Source organism: Populus alba, chromosome 6 (assembly GCF_005239225.2).
Source record: "Populus alba chromosome 6, ASM523922v2, whole genome shotgun sequence".
NCBI classification, from domain to species: domain Eukaryota; kingdom Viridiplantae; phylum Streptophyta; class Magnoliopsida; order Malpighiales; family Salicaceae; genus Populus; species Populus alba.
The window spans coordinates 18,390,085-18,408,983 of record NC_133289.1 but is presented as its reverse complement, the minus strand read 5'-3'; the positions used below and the strand labels follow the sequence as shown (position 1 = coordinate 18,408,983).

The following is an 18,899-nucleotide window of genomic DNA, read 5'->3' as shown; positions in this document are numbered from 1 at the left end:
AATAAAATAAAATTGAGGTTTGTATTACAGCAAAAGATTTATATAAAGTTTAAATATGAAGGATAATTTTCTTCTTAGCCAACATTTATGAGAATATCCAATAAATTATATTTAAAAAATTATTGTCTTTGATTTTTTAAAGAATTTTAAAATACCTATGATAGCATTCCTTATTTTGACCAAGCTTCTTAATATAGATGGAAGCCACACAAGATACCAAATATAAAAACACAAAATTTTTAGAAAAATGGATCATACAAAGACCTCAATTCATAATTTTATTATTGAATATTTATTTTCAAGTAATTTACTTCACTAGTAGGTTTACAATTCATTAAATAAAACCAAAAATTAACCTAAACAAACTAAGAAACCTGAAAATAAACAAAAAGTAATAAAAGTTCTAAACAAACTAGGAAAAAATAAATTATCAATCCCAATATTTGATTTTCTAAACTAAATAAAAAAAACAGCACAAAAGAAAATATTTTTCTAAACTAAATAGAAAATAATAATAACTAAGAAAAATATATATTTTTTTCTAAAAATTCCCCAACATCAATCCCCCCAAGTTGAAGAGAACTCGTCATTAAATTTAAATTGATCTTGTCTCGATCTTGTAAATGTTCAATCAAGAGTTTTTAATATATGTACCTAGCATTTCAATTATATATATATATATATATCAGTAACATGTTCAAACTCTCTCACAACAAAATCACTCTTAGCGTTAAAAAAAGATTTGAAAATTTGCTTTATAATTTTTATATGAAGTACAATGAAATCAATTTTTACCCAACAATTTCAAAATTCTTTTCAAATACATGTAAGAGGCATCCTCCACAATATGTTTTTATAAAAAATAATATTGGAGCCATATCCTTCATAAATAAACTAAAAAACTAACCTAACAAACTAGAAAACATAAAAATAAACCTAAAAAAATAATAAAAGTCATAAACAAACTAGAAAAAAAAAAACATTTTCTTAAACTAAATAAAAAATAATAATAACTAAGAAAAATATTTTTTCCCTAAAAAATACTTCAGCATTACTCCCCCAAAACTTACCTCATAGCATTATACACACATGTATAACGCATCATATAATAAAAAATTTTCTTCAATCCTTTTTACTTTTCAGCATAAAATAATTTTAAAATGTTATTAATTACTAATTTATTTTGTGATTACTTGTGTTTCATCATGTATCATATATAGAAATTGCGATTAAAATCAATATTTGAATAGGCTAACAATTTATTTTACATTTTATATTTTATAGTAGAAGAATATGTGTGTATTAATGGGGATCGTCAAACTCGCTCCAAACCTTACAGAGAAGAAAAATTTAAGTTTTTCTTCCATCGTATGCTTAAATGGATGAATATGAGATGGGGATAGAGGTTATATACTGTGCCTATAACCTCCGGACGTATCTCCATTCCTATCTAGTAAATTAAGTTTCTTATCTAAAATTAAATCTAGGAGGAAATGCCAGAAAAAAAGAAAAAAAAAATTAGTGACGGAATTTAAGATTTCGATAGTAGCATATTAATCACGACTTGTTTCGTTACCTGCAGGCACCTTTTCCCTTCTATCTTTCTCTTCCATTCTGTGTTTTTTTTTATTTAATTTCCCCTGAAATCTATGGTGGAGCAAACTGTTGAGAAGATAGAACAGACAACAGCTCACAATAATACGTTAAGAATATAGCAAGCAGAACTGATTAAGATAACGAATAAAAACAAAACGCATGTCGTCGAAGACAGCTCTTTTGCCTCTTTCCCAAATCCATAATGTGCCCATGCCATGTTTCTTGTCCCAAAATGTTTTCATTTATGTATACATGTTTGTCAAGGCAATAAGCATTTCTTCATTAGACTTACAGTCTCCCAGTGGAAGAAGAAGTCGATCCTTTTGCAAGCAAATTAGTCTTCTCTTTTGAGGAATATGCATGCAGACGTTTGGACGTTGAGGTTACTCTTTTCCAAGTAAACTGGAGTAGCGTGTTTTAAAGAGAGGGCAAGTGTCCACTAGGAATTGTAGGGTCGGCGGCGGCCATGAGAGTTTCAAATATAAAACACGCCGTCTGGTTTTATGTTATGGACAGGATTTGACTTCTTCTAGAGGTCGATTTTTCGCTGTTTTCCCCGGCGGATATCATTATCTTGTTGTTTTGGAACAAGGAACACGACGAGGTTGGCTGTGATTGTTTACATGGTTGAAAAATGAGCTCAAATGCCCTGCGACACATGGTTTGATAGCAGTGTTTCTCCCTCCTTTGGATCCCGTGGTTTAAAAAAGAGCAATTAAATTTAAATCATTGCTGGCTATTTTTTAAACCACACAACCTGCGCTGGGATGGTGCTAGCTGGTGACTTGAATTTCTTACTTGATTATAGGACGTTCTTGTGTGTGTGTGTGTGTAAAAGATATCTATGAATGTTGGAATCAGACACCCGACAGAATCATAGAGCAGTAGATAAACAAGACAACGAATAAAACAATCTCTGCCAATGCCTGCTTCCCCAAATTTGTAATGGACAAGTGTATGTCGTCCTTGCTATTGCCATGTCTCTTTTCCCAAAATGACTATTACATTTACATATTTGTTAAAGCAAGAAACAATTCTTCACCAAATTAATGGTCTCCCAGTGCATGAGAATACTTCTAATTAGCAGACAAATGGTTCCCGAATCTACCGATTTTGAGGAGAGTTCTATAGGTATACTCCAAGGAGAACTATAAAAGAATGCTAGTCAGGAATCCTTGGGGTCCGCCGCCATGTGAGTTTCAGTTCTGAAGCATACCTCCTAACTGTATATTATGGATGGACTTCGACTGCGCGTGCCCCTTGGCTTGGACGGTGTATTAACCTGCTGGTTCAAGAAGCCAACCAGAAAAACGAGGGATATTTTGGACCAGTGTGCAGTGTTGATTTCAGCCTCTTTATGCATAAATCATGCAGAACAGAGCAAATTACGGATAGGGTTTGAGTAGCCGTAGGTTCTAATCCTATCTCAACCCAAATGCTGCCAACTGGTGGTGGGAAGAGGAAGGATCCAAATCCAGGAATCATCTGTGGATCATCACAAACAATCTTGAGTATCTTATCTTGACGAGGGAAATACAATGAACTTTATGAAGCTTTACATTTGAATATTGAGTTGTAGTTTGTCCTACTCTTATATTGTCCTTTTACGGCCATTGTTGCCATGTCTCCATATTCTATGGAGATTTATCAATCAATTGGAACTTTGAAGTGCTGGGAGGCGACTTTCATTTTATCCTTTAGCACAAGCCTCAATGTCCTTATCTTCACTTGCATCATTTTCCACAATCATTCATCTTCGAATCCATATCTTAGCGTACGGTATTTGAAACTGTGGGTGATGTCAGATAATGCGTGCATATGAGATGCTTCCTAGTGATTTTGTATAGTCCCGATTCATTTCTGCGATGACCATGTCTATGAGTCTATCTGATCATATATTTTGTGAGCCAAACTGTGATGTTTTATGTGATGGATTTGACTCTAAAAAAGCTCTGCCTTTGGTGATGTTTGCATCTAGAAGCAGAACGTTTTAACAAAGCAAACAAGGGCAAGCTTCACCAAACAAATAGAAAACAAGAAAACTGCAGCAGAAGGGCATGGTTAGAAATTTTCCCCTCCATGTTCTCTGGTACATGTTCCTGCTCGGAGAGCAACAGAGCAATCTTTTAGCGCCAGAAAATTTTAGCATTTTTTTAGTATGTGTCCAAGTGGTCAAAGATCTAGACAGTGGGAGTTTTATCCTTAAAGTCTGCGTCTTACACACAGATAAAAGTAGATAAACATATAGGAAGTAAAAATTGACTTTGTGAAGCATAAGCAACTAAAAAGCATCTGAAGAATTCAAGTATTCCTTTTCCAACACAAAACAGAAATAACAGACACCGGAAAAGAGCTTATATACCTTCCATTGACAAAGCAGTATGGATCATATAACGGTTCAAGCTTTCTGCCTCTTGCCGCTGATCTTCTTGGTTCAGGTACAAAAGAATCATGTTGTGAAAGCTACCTTCAACAATGCTGTTATTTGGGACCACGAGAAAGAAATTTCCATCACTAGGTTAATTCAATTGATCGCCCATGTAGAAAAAACAGAAAAGGTAACATGCCTCTTGCATACTGTCACTAAAAGCTGTCCTTCAGAAATACATACCAAACCAATGGCGACACATCCACCTCTTGCCTGGACCTTGAGATCAATTCAGCAAAGCTGTGATAGAGAACTCATACGTCCTGCATGCAGTGAGTGGAGAAGGTGACATAATAAGAAAAGCCTTCCATATTTCTCTTAGTACACAAAAATATAAAGAGGAAAGATAAAAGTAATTCATATAATAATGTATCTGGTGAAAAGAAGATATTCCCTTCATTCCTCAATTTTCATTTTTCATTTGATTATCCTTTCTTTCATTCTTTCTGGAAACTAAAAGGATTTCTTCGTTCAACATGGGCTGGGATTACTTTTAAAAAGTCTAGCTGAAAGCAGGAAACAAGGATTGGGACGGGACTTGGGATTGAATGCTGTGGACATCAGATAAAATAATGCAAGTGCATCAGCGCAAAAAATGACAGCAAAAAATGACAGCAAACTATGTACCGGCAAACTTAACAAAGATTAAAAATGTCATACAATAAGTGAAATAAACCGTATCATTATCTCAATCAATCAGTAACATAATCGCCTGTATATGTTTTTGATGAAATAATCAAGTACATGAAAGCTAAAGCAGAAGATGCATGAAATTTAGGTATAAAATTAAATTTGTTGAAGTGACTCACCGAAATCATTGCCTCTTGTTGGGTTTCATTGCTAAGCAAACCCATAGAGCCTCCTTCCGTATCTGCAGCACACCAAGAACTTAAATTACTATGCATGAGGGAATCATTTGATGAAATAAATGATTTCAAAAAAAAATATTTTTTCTTGCTAGCATGAGGAATCAAAGGGATAGCAGCCCTTTTAAAGGAAAAGGCTGCAAAACATGCAAAACAAAATGAATCCAAGAACTACCCACAAATAGTATGGGAAACAACAGGAACACAACAAGTCCAAGTGACTACCCTCTAACTTTCTTTTTTAGCTCTAGGGTGTTCTGCAAAAACAAAATATGAACCCATGTGCTCAGAAACGATCTTCTGAACAATTAATGTTTGTTCACTTGCATATGCCTCAACAATAAGCAGGAGATGAGTGGAGTGGCAATGAGTAAAGTAAGAAGATAAGACTTAAGGAATCTTTTTGACTGAAAAAAGTGATGCAATCATTTAGATAAATATCCAAACAACCATCTAACCTTGTTGATTTTGAAGTCCCCAGAAAAATGAATTGCATTTGCAGACGAGAAGTGTGGAAATACACATTAAAAAATCAACATTGCTTTTTAGTGATTACGTTCAACAATTAACCATGCCGCAGAGTAATGAAAGCAGCTCAGAAGATACAAAATCATAGTTCATAAAAGATCAGGAGTAAAACGTACTGCCAAATATTTGAAGCTCAAACACCAAACGTAGCCAGATGTTTAAATTCACCAGACAGCAACAGATAGATGAACCATGTTGGAATCAATATTTTCTGCCTGTCCTTTTTTTTTTTTTTTTTTTTTACTTCAGTCTTAGCTTTGTAAATCATGACCTCATGATATCATGATGCTGCCTATGCCAGTCATTAGTTAGACAATGGTTGAAATATAAGCCATAATCCATCAGGGGAAAAAAAAAAAACCAGAACTGCACAAACAATTGATTGTAATAGATAATCCTTGGCTAACTGTGTTTTATCCAGTCAAATCTCAATCTATCAGCAGCTGTCTGTTGCGTGTTTGTAGTTTTCTAGAGGAACACCATTGATCCATTGAAATTGAAAGAGTATGCAGTATTAAACTCAAAATGGATCAAGTAACATAGAGTTCAATAAACATAAACAAGAAGCAAGTCACATAAAAAGACATACTTGCCAGTGCATATGAATTCAAAAATCAAAGTTGGGAGTTCAGTTAAATTATTCTCATTAGCAATATTGACAGCCCTCACTTGGACCTCATCCAATAGCTCCACTCTTGATAGCTGATGATAAACAATGGATAATCCATAAAGCATTGAATGCATGGACATAATTTGCATCAAGTTCTACCTGAATACCAGACAGCATAGTGTCAATAGCAACATCAGCTGCATCCTTAATTGTAAGGAAATTGTACATTGTAACCTGAAATGTTATGAACTCAATTAACAAATGCATCTATATCTGTAATAAACATATGTAGTGGAGAATTAATACAGAGAACAAGAGTTCATCGATTTCCTAGAAGAAAATAACTGCAACTTTAAAAGGTGGTTTAAAGTAAGATTGTGGTGCTCAATGAACAAAACTTCTCATATATTTCTGATTAATGTTTTTACATAAGTGTGATAATTGCTTCAGCATGACAAACTTCAAGCAACCAAAAATAACAAGAACTACCAGAACTTTCACTCTCACTTGTCCACTGCCATCATAATTCTATGTTTGTGTTCTTGATATACAATTGTCCATCTCTAAAAAACAAACAAACAAACGAAAAAAAGGAAAGGAAAGGGGAAATAAAAATAAAAAAAGAGGGGGTGTTCTTCCAAACAAAGAAAGGATGAAGGTACCACTGAATGCAGTGGAAATTTCTGAGGCCATAGAGTGACCTCCATTGTTACACCAAGGATCCCTTCACTTCCAATCACCAGTCGAGTCAAATCATAAGTGAAGTAATAAATCCAATAAGGTTAAGAGATGACTTCTTTGAAGATGCAATAAAACAAGAAACCCTCTAAAGCAATTGAATTAAGGATAATGGAGGGCACCCTCCACGCATGCATGATGGCCAACCATCTTGAAAGCTGGGGAAACATGAGTCCGGAATAGCAAAGCATGATTTAAAAAACAAAATTTGTAGGCTGGCTCCACCAACAATTATCTGGCCTGTGATTTGCCGCAACACTCTCCTGAATTTGATAAGGATCATAATCTCAAAGGTTTACCTTTTCAAGTGATGGCCATATTGCAATTAATTATATATCCCCTCCCCTCTCCCCTGTCCAAGGAAAAAGAAAAGGAAAAAAACAGAGCAACAGAGAAATAAGAAACCACAACTAAATATAGAAAAGGACAAGATAACACACCCTGCAGCACTCTTTCGAGCACGAGAAGCTGTCTTGACCACATCTCCATTGGGAAGAACCACCTGGAGCATAAATGGTATAAGAACTAGATTGTCACAAAAATGAACTTGGCAGATCAGGAGTTCAGGGAGCAAACCTTGAGACTAATGACATTATCTTGCATGGTTCCATACCTGCATTCTAAAAACCAAATTATTAAATCATGTAAGAAATAAGACCATTGATTCTTGAACAGGTTTCTAATTTTTTGAGGATAAAAAAATTTAGGAAAATAAACACGAAAGACAAAAGCTTCAAAATTCAAAGCAGACAATATAGATTCAATTTAATATAGGTAAACTTTTTCGAATTCTAGTCTAATCATTTGGGAGTCAAGAAAAATTGTCTATTGCAATACTATATGGATTTCCCACTGTAGCAAATGAGTTCAGGTGATGCCATTTTCATGTGTCAGGCATCAAAGAATGGTGGTGCAAGTCATTCTAACTTTTAAGCATTAAGAATGTCTTGTTGCCATAGCATATACATTTAGAATTCAAACATGAGCACTAACATAGGGAAAAGCACAACAACTCAAGTTATAAATCATGGTGGTGGGAGAAATAATTGCAACATTTCATTGACAGGTTAGCATGATTGATATTAAATAAGGCAAATCAAAAAGGTGCATTCTCTCGATAGTTAACCCTAAATGGAGTAATACATATCATGAATAAACAGAAATCCTAGACTATTCTAACCCAATGCAAAGTAATGTTAAAGCTTTTGATGGCTCCAAGTGGCTACAGATGTTTTAACACTTCCACTGAAAGTATTGCAAGGTTAAACCTTATCATTATACTGCAGAAGATCACTTGTCAAAAAAGCTGAATCAGCACACGTTTGTATTGGGGTGTTTGTGGTGGTTATGAGCAATCCCAGTGACAAGTGCAACTGGGTGCCTACATCTCTCTATAATCATGTATGCAATAGAATTGCTGAGAAAAAAAAACTATAATCATTTGGTCACATTCAAAAGAAAATGGGTTAATAAAACTGATGAAATATAGAAGGAGAAAAGGGTTTAGAAGAATGGGAGAAAATCAACCTTTATCTTGATAGTAGCCAACACAGTTCAATCAAAACTTGAGTCTTACTACTCGTTTTGACTTCTGAGCAGCTAATTTCATGAGTACTATAACCATCAAAATGAAATAAAGACAGCTGATAAAGCAGTGCAAATACCTCACAGCTATAGAACCAGAGCAACGAGTAGCACACATTCCCCCTATTGTTGCACCAGGCCCTGCCTGTCAACATATTCAAAGAAGATGCTAATATCAACTGCTAAATTGACCCAAAAAACAGTTGCCAAAATTGCAACACAAGTAGTGGCCAAATTCACCCATTATGCAAGACAATTATAATTGCAGTTGAAGTAGCATCATCTTAAAACACACTAAAATTGGACTTCACACTTGACACGTAAAGGAACCAGAAAGAAAGGCATCCCAGGAACATGTTCCATGAATTTCCCTGGATCAAGAGGAGAGAATAGACCATGAGGCTCTAAGAACCTATTAAGCTCCATCCAACCAATTCAACCACATCCATGTGTTCAATGTGTAATGCTTTCACACTCCAAAAATGGAACAAGCAGTTATAAACATGAAATAGAACAAATTTCAAGTGTTGATAACTAGCAATTGGCTTCAAAACACGGGTTATCTAGGAAAATCGCTCAAAGACTTGTAGATAAAATAAGGTGCAAAAATCACTTTGAATAAGATTTTCAGTAATAGAAACAAAATTAGTTTACCCTTTAGATATGTTATCCCACAAAACATCATGAACAAGCTTTTAATTAAACAACTCCAAAAAAGAATAAAGAATGAACTGCACCTCCAACATTGCATTTCTAAAACAAACGCAGTGCTTCCTTTTGCCGCCCATTCCACCACTCCTCTAAAATAACACAATTACTCTAAATATCTAAAAAGGAATAAACTGACGGAGGAGAATGACGAGAAGGCGGGGATTGAAGGAGAGAGATCGGAAGTGGAGAGTTGGAGCAGGAAAAACGGAACGGGTTTTTTCTTTAAATAGAGAGGTGATTGATTGAGTTGGGAGATGGTGGAAGAGTGAGGTGCGGAGATTGGTTATGGTATTTGAACAGGAGGAGGAGGAGGAGCGTAGGCTACAAAGCCAGTAAAGTGAAGGCCAGCCATTTGGTTCCAGTGAGAAGAAAGAGAGCACACTGGATACAGAGGAGTTGAATCATGTAAGACAACCGGAGGAGTTCTGTAGCCTGATAAAAGCAAACGAAAACCAACGCAAATGAACTGGTGTAGGAAAACAAATTGAAAATGACATTGTTTATAAAAAATAATATTAAAATAAATAAAAATTATATTACTCGAGTTATACAACGTAACTTGCGATGTCACGGGTTATATTGTTTTGTATAAGAAAAAAAAAATAATAAATATATATATATATATATATAAAACTAAAATTTAAAAGTGTTAGGTCTTTTTGTAAAGTTATACCTAAAAATTTTGAGTTTGGCTGCAACGCCTGACCTAAAAGTAATATTTATAATATTAATAATAATATTAAACTTGCATGACCCAAGTTTAAGTGGGTGTGGCTACAATACCAGATTCAATAGCCTTGGATATAGGTATGGCTGCAAGGTCGTGTAATAAAAGTGTGATAATTAAATAGATTAATTAAAAAGAAAAAAAATAAAGAAAAAAAAACTAACAGAAAGAAAAAAACTAATGAAAAAAAAGAAAAAAATCTAAATTAACTGATTTAACCCATCAAACCTGGAATTCGCGTCATGAAAGTTTAATAACTAAATAGAAAAAAAAAATTGATGGGTTTACCTAGAATTAACTGGATTAAACCGTTAACCCGTCAAGAGGATACATGTCATAAAAGTCTGATAATTAAATAGAAAGAAATTTAACATCAACAAACTAAACTAAACGAAAAAAATTAATTAAAAAGAAAAAAAAAATCCATGTTAACTTGTCAAATTAGGTTAATCCGCAAAACCCGGGATCCGTATCATGAAAGTTTGATAACTAAAAAAAAATAATTAACATTAACAAACTAAATCAAACAAAAAATTCATTAAAAAAACAAAAAAAATTAAAAACAAAAAACAAAGACAATTAAATAATATAATATAACTATTATTATTATTATTATATTAATAATATAATATATTAATAATGAGTAAAGTGAAAGGCGTGGGGAAAACAAAAAACTTTCATTCACTAATGCATAGAAGGCGTGGGAAAGCTACAATGCTTTCTCCATATATTTTAGAATATTACTTAATACCAAAGGATAGAGACGAAAATAAATTGAAAAATGAAAATAAAAAGTCTCAATTATTATAACCTCATAATCTGAACAATAAAGTCAAGATATTTTTATAACAAGTCAATATATATATATATATATATATATATATATATATATATAATGAGCTCAAAATCAAATGCTAAAATAAAAAATAAATATATATAAAAATTAAAAATAAAAATCGATATCAATCCAGGCAAACATTTTCACTTATGACGTGAGTCATGAAATAAAGATGATCTCATAAAAAATAATAATAAAATATATAGTAATTAAAAGTTTGAGGATCAAATTTAATATAATCAGCAAATAATATGATATTTTTAAATTTTTCACAACTTTTAGAAAGTGTTTTCCGCCTAAAATAAAAAGAAAACATTTTCCTGAAAACAAACCAAATTTTCTTTTTAATTGAAAGTGTTTCCCGTTGATCGGAAAGTATTTTTCGTTAATTAACTTTTTTAATGACAAATAAATACAGAAAAATTTTAAAAGTGATATCTCAAAAATCACTTTTCAAAAACAAACACACCATAAATGTTCGATTTGTGCATAGTAGTAAATTGCCGATCTCTTTTAACTTTTTTTTTTCAAATAATACCATTAAAATGTCAAATGCCTTTTTATAATTATAATTATGTAGCTAGAAAAATTATTAAAGCAAAATAACATTCATTTGTAATTTTATAATCTCAAGAGATTGATTTGGTGATTAATAAAAACTGTTTTTTCCTTTAGCTTTTGAATTCAAATGTTAAGGCGTTATTATTATTATTATTTTAATGTATAAGGTAGAAGTGACTTGTCTAATAAAAAAAGAATTAAAAAAGATTGTTATTTTTTATAATACGATTTAGTTAATATCAAAATCCAATAAATTTTGATTTTTTTAGGTTTAAAATTATATTTTTGTATTTTTATATTTTTTTAATGCATTGATGTTAAAAATATTTTTTAAAAAATAAATAAATATTATTTTAATATATTTTTAAATTAAAATTACTTTAAAAAACATTAAGTAGTTGAGAGTTATCTCACCCTACTTTTAGAAAACCAAGAATAGAAAGATGGAAAATTTGTGCAAGAGTACCCGTCAGGCTCCATTATCTAAGCTTATAGTTGTAGACACAGGAGTCACATGGAAGGAGAGACTTTTTTTTTTTTTTTTTTTTTAATTCGAGAAAACCTCTCTTTCTAAAAAATACATTTTATAAATATAGATAAGTGAGTACAATCTTAACTGTTTCAGGTTTTTATAAAAAATATACACTTTAACTCAAATTCAAGAACTGCATATTATGCAGATCTCCGACTCTTTATTATCACGGCACGTTCTTTAAAACACATTGAAGGAGAGACGTTTTCATTTAAAATACAGTAGTAACATGGAAGGAGGCGGCATTGTTTTGCTATGCAACTCATTGAAACTTCGGACTCTTTATCTTCATGCAATCATGGATCTGCCACGAGCAAATCTCTTTCACATCACCTGTCCAAACTCCAAAGGTGAAGGGCTTGAATCTGAACTAGACTTTGCACACATATGATAAGTACTGAAAGAAGCTGCTGATCATGGTGGTTTTGAAGCATGCGAATGGAAGAATGCACAAATAGAAGGTCTCTTATCAGGGGGGGAAAGAGAGCTGATTTTAGCCCAGTTTGACCTGTTGCGTCGAGCGGTGGCGTGGCTTCCGTGTTGTGCTAGGCTGTGAGTTTACAATCTATTCAACTCAGAATTTACTCAGAATAGAAGTGTAATCAAGAAATGGAATGGAAAAACATTTAAACGATGAAACGAGAAGTTGTTCGAACTGAAACATGCAAGGAGTTGAGGAGTGGTACATCAAGATTCATAGAATAAATCAAGGTAAATACATAGATATTACTTGGTGCTGACCAAAACCCTCTTCTACCAAAAACTACTGGATTCTTTTGCTGATTTTCCTTCCTTTCTTCAAGAACAACCAAACAGGGAACAAAAGGGCTTTGTAATTTGGAACTACACAGAGGTAATAATGATCTTGAATTGATCGAACTCAAAACCACCAAGAAATCCACAGCTTGCACTTGGTAATCTTGAATTATGATTCTCATCTCAAGCAACTCTGGGCTCAACCATGCGAGCTTTAAGTTGAAACCACTTGAAGTCTGCTTCAAAATGCTCCCTCCATTTAACCATTGTCTTTAAAAATATTATGATCCAATCAGTACCCAATGGCATATTTGGTCCGTGAATCCCAATACTCCCTGGTTTGCTTTACGTCCTCGGCATGTTCAGCAGCCATCCTCTCCTTCCAGTACTCATTGCACCTGAAAGATTTTAATAATCAGAAATTGTCAATTTTAAACAGGAGAATGGAATTTTAATTTCTTCACCTTCTTTTCTGTAGCAGATCAAGTTCCAACATGTGCACTGCATTAGTGTATACTCCGGCCTGCACATGATAGTGAACAGACTTGAGATCAATTAAATGCCAGAATATCCATTTCTTTAGAAATATATCCTTCAAACAACGTAGACAGCAAACAGGCATGCTACCTTTGTTAAGCAGTGTTCACTTCAATAAATTAAAACACCAGATCTCTTCAAGTTGATTAGTTAAATCTCATATACCAGAAACATAAATGTTTGAAAAGAAAGATATTTTGTCAGACTCAAACAGCTCCCTGAAAAGTATGGCCTTCCGTTATTGCACTAGCTAGAATAATCCACGTTACCATTGAAAACTAAATTATCAAAATATCATCATTTTTCCCACCAAGATCAAAACACAGTATTGTATTCTAGTGACAAAGGATAACAAATTTGTAATGATTTCATCATCATGTACCTAGTTTTGCACATAAATTGTTTTATCAGCAAAGAGTATGCTAGACTAGTACTTTTATACAGTGTTCAAATCCTGAGACTATGTATTGGTGGGGGAAGGATGAACATCAATTGATAGTAGCATGGCATGATTATCTGAAATCATGCATGCTGATGCTTGAGACATTATAAGAAGTTATGCACATAAAGGCAGCTCAGTAAGGGGATGGCATAAGAGTATTCATATCCGATCAGTATAAGAACAACAACAGGAATAATATACACCATAAGACTGATTAAAAGATAAATACATAGTCATTTCTCTCAATCATCTAATCCTTGGGTGTGGTTGTACTCTTAAGAAATAAAAAAAGGAAGAGCATTAAATGGTATTGGTAAGTGGTCAACGGAGGGAACTGGTGGTGACATTACTGCCAACCCAGAACCCAACACAGCCTTGAGCAACAGCACATCTCAGAAGGGTACCAATTCAATAACAAACAATGCATCTTTTCATTTTCCAATAGGAGAGACAATCATGCAAAACAACAGATGTCAACAAGATCATATGACGAGGAAAGTATTTTAAAAACTCTTAAGTAACAGCATTGCAACTTTCCATTTAAAGAAAAAAAAATACATTGTTTTGGACTCAAAGATGAGAAAAAGAATGACTCTTTCTAAGGCTCTGACAGGATTGAGAAAGCAACACTGAGTTGCTTAAGCCATACTATTGTGTTTAAGTGTATCGAGGTTTCAAAATTAGGTTTTGAAAGGGTCAGAAACCAGCTTTATGACTCATGATCTACATTTTGCAAAGTCAACCAGAAAGCCAAACACATACTTAAATGCAAAACACGTGGTTTTCATATTCCATTTAGATAGATGCTCATTTCCTCTAGGCATGTTGGACCAGACATGTATTGTGAATTGCTCACATTGCTGATGTAGTGGATAAGGTAGTGTCTTTCAAAACCGGAATTAATTCAGCTATTTATGTTTTGGGAATAAATGAATCAGAGCTTTGAAACTAGGATCTTAAGAAGTATATGAAATTATTGGTTTCAAGAGGTCTGGGAAATAGAAGTCTTTGATTACCAGAAAACTATACAAGGCTATGTTAGGAGTCTTGTGGTGTGGATGTCATATCATGTCATGTTATATTTTGAATGAATTCTCTTTAATGGTCTTTAGGTTGAGATTGGCTCCCTTGTGTCCATTTATAGTCTCCTTTCCTTTGTAGCGGATTTAAACATTTAAATTTTTTTTCCTCCTCCCTTCCTCTCCTAAACTCATCAATTGTTTACTACCAGTTAAAACTTTTGGAATTCATGTGGATAAATAACTGATCCAGAACAGGTTGAATGCCATATTAACCATCGAGACAGCTAGTTGACATAAATCCTGTGCAAGTCAGGCAGAGTACTGGATGGTATTTCCTTTTCTGAGTAAATGAAATCCATTTCTCTAGGAGCACATATATACCCATGCAAATCACTTTCTAATTCAAACATATAAATATGCGTTGACACATGTGCAAATACGCACAAAAGCAATTATACAACAGATACACATAAGGTGGTCTAGTGCAGAAAATTATAAACCTCAAATTGCTTTAAAGACATACAAACCTCTCTACAGTTGGGGCACTTTGCATTTGAACTTGCAGTTTTAAGGCCTTCAAACATCAGCACAAAAGCAGCTGAGCAAGCACACAACTTGCAGAAAAGATGACCGCAACTCAAAGCATACGGATTAAAAACTGTCTCCTGAGAGATGATGATGATATGACCAACAAAAAAAAATGTTAATCTTCTTCTTTTTTTTGTTCCTTTGGAATGTACCAGAAATGATGTCTTACCAAGCAAATGGCACATGTCAGACTGTATTCTAATTTCATAGAGTTTGGAAGTGTCAGTGTCATAACAGGTTCTGTACCATTGAGATCACAGGAAAACTGACTGCAAAACTCACTAAACTCTCCTCCATCTATTCCATCAAAATTCAAATAAAAGGCTCCCAACTCTATCAGCCAAGGCGATTGCAAAAGCTCTATATGTTCAGCCTGCATCTTGGATTTGAAATTGTTCCCATTAACAGAGCAATGCACCTAAAATTGAAGTTCAGAAAATCTCTGTAAGTTTTGTCTTTGATGTAAGATAACATAAACCTAATAAAAAGATCAAAAGATAAAAATGGACTGAATTGGTGCAGACTTTATCGTATTTCTTTAGAATTTTACGAATAGCAATTGCGTTCATGATAACATATTCAATCAGCATACGCCCTTCTTCAGCCATGGTCTGCTGATCATTTTTGAAACATTGACGTAGACGCAGTTTGTATCTTTGGATTCCCCTGGCAACATGAAGATGGAGGAGATGTCTAACTCTAGAACTAAAGCATCCAGCTATATGTGAAGCTTCCCTCATCAATTCTGAAAAGAAAATTTGATCGCACACTACAAAATTAAAAAAGATATTTAATTATAACAAAGATATAAACCCCATTACAAACATTCAGCCCTCAAATTATTCTGTTCTAATTTGAGGCTGTAAAAGTAAGTTGATTTGATAACCTATATTGTGAATTGTCACAAATATTCAAACTAAAATATTTTATATACAAAACTTTCCAGAAGCCAATATGGATCATTACATTTATCATAAATCATAAGACATGAATAGCTAACCAAAAGCGCGTCAAATCAAAACAGGACAAAAACGCATATGAAATCTCTTGAAAATACTCCAACTACTTTCAGTCAACTACCGCAGCTGACACTTTGAACTACCACAAAACCAATTCAAAACATTATTACATCCATCTTAGAAACGTAAAATCAATTTATAAACAGTTAATTACTTCCCGATCATTGTCACAGTTCATTTCATTGCCATAATTTCTTTTTCACCTACCCTTCTCATAACTCCTATCCTCAAGATGAGCAAGAATATCTCAGTCCAACTCTTCACTTCTGGGACAAAATCAAATGACTTTACAAACAAAACTAGGCAACTAACAATCACCCACTACCTCAGCTAATCTAATATTTACGAGAACCATAATCAGCCTTAATCTCGGTGCACCAAAACTGAGCAGAAAAAAAAATAATCAGCCGACAACTGACATCCAAAAGTTTTCAAATAGGACAGGAATCCCATATCAAGTTTACAGCTTTCTAACAAAAACATGAGAGGAAAAAGGAAACTTACAAGGGCAAGATTCACAATGGCAGAATTGAGACAGCCCGGAACTTAATTCATTATTTCCTTCGTCCTTTTGCTGCTCGTTTTTGCAAGAAGCGGATGAGGAACCTTGGCTTCTGCAATTTTTTAAGACTTTTTTGAGTATTTTGTACTCAACATGAGCACATTTAACCAAATTCCCTGTTTGATCTCCTTGCAAATACTGCATGAACGTGTCTCCAAACTTCATTTCTAAAGAGTTTTTTGGAATTTGGAAAGGGATTCCTTTTCTCTCTGTGGTGCTTTGACCTTATTGAAAGGCTGAAAGAAATCCCTTCCTTCCTTCCATCCTTGTAAAGAAAGACCCCTGTGGCGTCGCGTGTAATCCGATGGTTTTGAAGAGTTTGCCGGCTAGATCGATGACACGTTGCACAGTTTTTCAGGAGTTACGGTTTGACCAAAACTAGCAAAGTCAAACACCAAGTGCATTTATTTATGAAATGCTGTGATCCATCACACACCCCATCCCACCCTACTGCTGGAACTGGGTCTTCTTCTGCACCGTAGCAGTGATGATCCCTTTTTAGAGAAAGGCTTTTAGCGCATCCTTCTCCCATATTTTCCCTCCTCTGATACATGAAATTCAATCTTTTATTATTTTATTTCATCAACTTGAATTTATTTACATTAATCAATGAAATCATTTTTCGAAATCAATGTCATAAAGATTCTTTTAAATCACTGGATGCTATTTCATTTAAAAAAACAGAATCAGGTTAAAATATATTTAAAAAAAAATGAACCGAAAAACTCTAATTCACTTATAATCCGAAACATAAGAAAAGATAATTTAATAAAAAGTAAAATTATAAAAATTATAAAGCCTAATTAAAAAAATAAATAAAGTTAATCTTGATCAATTTATCAAACTTATGACCCGAGTCATGAAATCGAAATAATCATGTAAAAAATAAATAAATAAAAAAACTATAAAATTAATTTTCAACTAACTCAGTGTTGAATAATGAAATAAAAAAAATCAATTAAAAAAAATATTAAGATAAAACAACTCGAGTCAATTTAGGTTAACTTGTTAAACTTGTGACATAGATAATGAGATTAAAATAAATTCATAGAAAATAAATATAAAAAAAATCATGAAGCTATGCTTCTAACATATCTAATGTTGAACTTAAAATTGAGAAAAAAAAAACTAAATTCATAAGACCACTATATAACTCAGTAAATGATAAAATTATAAAGTATAATTTTCACAACAATCTAATATTGAAGGATAAAATTATATATATAAAAAAAATATTTTTGAAAGGTTAAATTGAAAAAAACAATTAAAAAAAAACACAAAACACAATTACAATTAATAGTGTTTTGTAGGTGTGGCTACTATGATTTAGTCATATAAGATTGGGTTGTTAATATAGATGGTTCATGTTAACCTATAGGTCATATATAAATATTTATAATATCTTTTATTTTGATGATAATAATTAAATGAAAATTTGACTAATGATATGCTTGAATGAGATTAAATTTAAACATGTTTTTTATAAGATCATATCAACAAGCATATGGAATTAAATGAAGAAATCCATCAACAAGTTCGAGATGCAAAGCAAGTGAAGACTTAGCTATTAAGGATTTATTTTAGAACTTATTGTTAACTTTTTATATCGTACTCAATAGCAAACTAAAATAAATTTACACACTTCACATTGCATGCATAAATAGTATTGATATACATTTAATTGGTTAAAGTTTCACCAGGTTTGAAACTGTCAAAACTGTTTTTTAAGCTGAATTTGTCGTTCGTTGTTCATTCGTGATGAATACTTGCGAATTTCACAGGGACCGGTCGATCAAATTATATGGTCATTTGAATCAATCGACCGCTTTAGCATCGAAGGCATTCTAACTGCTATAAATGACAGGTTTCTTTTGGAAACATATATAGAACTCTCTTTTATGCAAAATTAATGAGAGATTGTGAATATAAATGATATAGAATCTATTCTAAAAGAAAAACCAATCAGAAATCATCAATCCTAACATACTTTAAGTTTTGCTAAATTAAATCTTTATATTTTAGCACAAGAGTATAAAATCTCACACTCATTACACTTACACACCTTTAATCATCTTAAAAGCTATTGAGTGAGCTATAGAGATTATAATTTTCAATTATATAATCTAATCTTTAAAAAAATAAATCTTATTGTAAGCAAATCATAATTGTAAGCACCTGAGAGTTTGGATAAACTCTTGGCATTGGTGAGGTATTGTCACCAAGAAAAATAATCTTAAAAAGTGGACATCTTCAA

At 32.9% G+C, this 18,899-nt stretch overlaps 2 protein-coding genes across 21 annotated transcripts; both read right to left on the bottom strand.

Moving 5' to 3' along the window:
• Nucleotides 1-2,463: 2,463 nt before the first annotated feature.
• On the bottom strand, nt 2,464-9,522 carry LOC118043834 (D-lactate dehydrogenase [cytochrome], mitochondrial-like). Of its 20 annotated transcripts, XR_012170028.1 has the most exons (10): nt 9,088-9,522; nt 8,431-8,495; nt 7,343-7,379; nt 7,207-7,268; nt 6,188-6,262; nt 5,116-5,147; nt 4,834-4,895; nt 4,208-4,287; nt 3,959-4,074; nt 2,464-3,081 (listed from the first exon to the last, which is right to left on the bottom strand). XR_012170028.1 is itself a non-coding variant. In XM_073409627.1 (7 exons), exons 1-6 carry the CDS (start codon nt 9,136-9,138, stop codon nt 4,865-4,867), a joined length of 321 nt encoding a protein of 106 aa, XP_073265728.1. In that variant the 5' UTR covers nt 9,139-9,522; the 3' UTR covers nt 4,418-4,530; nt 4,834-4,864. The 20 variants fall into 20 exon arrangements, 3 of the variants coding, with proteins under 3 accessions (XP_073265728.1, XP_073265727.1, XP_073265726.1); XR_012170018.1 differs by having other exon boundaries at nt 4,834-5,706; nt 6,691-7,268; XR_012170022.1 differs by having other exon boundaries at nt 4,834-5,147; nt 7,066-7,268.
• A 2,822-nt stretch (nt 9,523-12,344) lies between these two features.
• On the bottom strand, nt 12,345-17,171 carry LOC118043835 (probable E3 ubiquitin-protein ligase BAH1-like). The gene is made up of 6 exons (XM_035051925.2): nt 16,588-17,171; nt 15,589-15,833; nt 15,234-15,482; nt 15,004-15,141; nt 12,940-12,998; nt 12,345-12,873 (listed from the first exon to the last, which is right to left on the bottom strand). The coding sequence occupies exons 1-6, from the start codon at nt 16,808-16,810 to the stop codon at nt 12,768-12,770; spliced, it is 1,020 nt and encodes a 339-aa protein (XP_034907816.1). The 5' UTR covers nt 16,811-17,171; the 3' UTR covers nt 12,345-12,767.
• Nucleotides 17,172-18,899: the final 1,728 nt, after the last annotated feature.

What these genes read in the sequence shown, in the direction of transcription:
- LOC118043834 (XM_073409625.1), bottom strand. Translation starts at nt 9,138, where the DNA reads ATGGGCGGCAAAAGGAAGCACTGCGTTTGTTTTAGAAATGCAATGTTG. An exon ending in TTAGAAATGCAATGTTGGAG is followed by an intron (nt 8,496 to 9,087) that starts GTGCAGTTCATT and finishes ATATGTTGACAG; the next exon opens with GCAGGGCCTGGTGCAACAAT. An exon ending in TCTGGTTCTATAGCTGTGAG is followed by an intron (nt 7,380 to 8,430) that starts GTATTTGCACTG and finishes TTTAGAATGCAG; the next exon opens with GTATGGAACCATGCAAGATA.
- LOC118043835 (XM_035051925.2), bottom strand. Translation starts at nt 16,810, where the DNA reads ATGAAGTTTGGAGACACGTTCATGCAGTATTTGCAAGGAGATCAAACA. An exon ending in TTCTAAAGAAATACGATAAA is followed by an intron (nt 15,483 to 15,588) that starts GTCTGCACCAAT and finishes CTTCAATTTTAG; the next exon opens with GTGCATTGCTCTGTTAATGG. An exon ending in GATCTGCTACAGAAAAGAAG is followed by an intron (nt 12,874 to 12,939) that starts GTGAAGAAATTA and finishes AAAATCTTTCAG; the next exon opens with GTGCAATGAGTACTGGAAGG.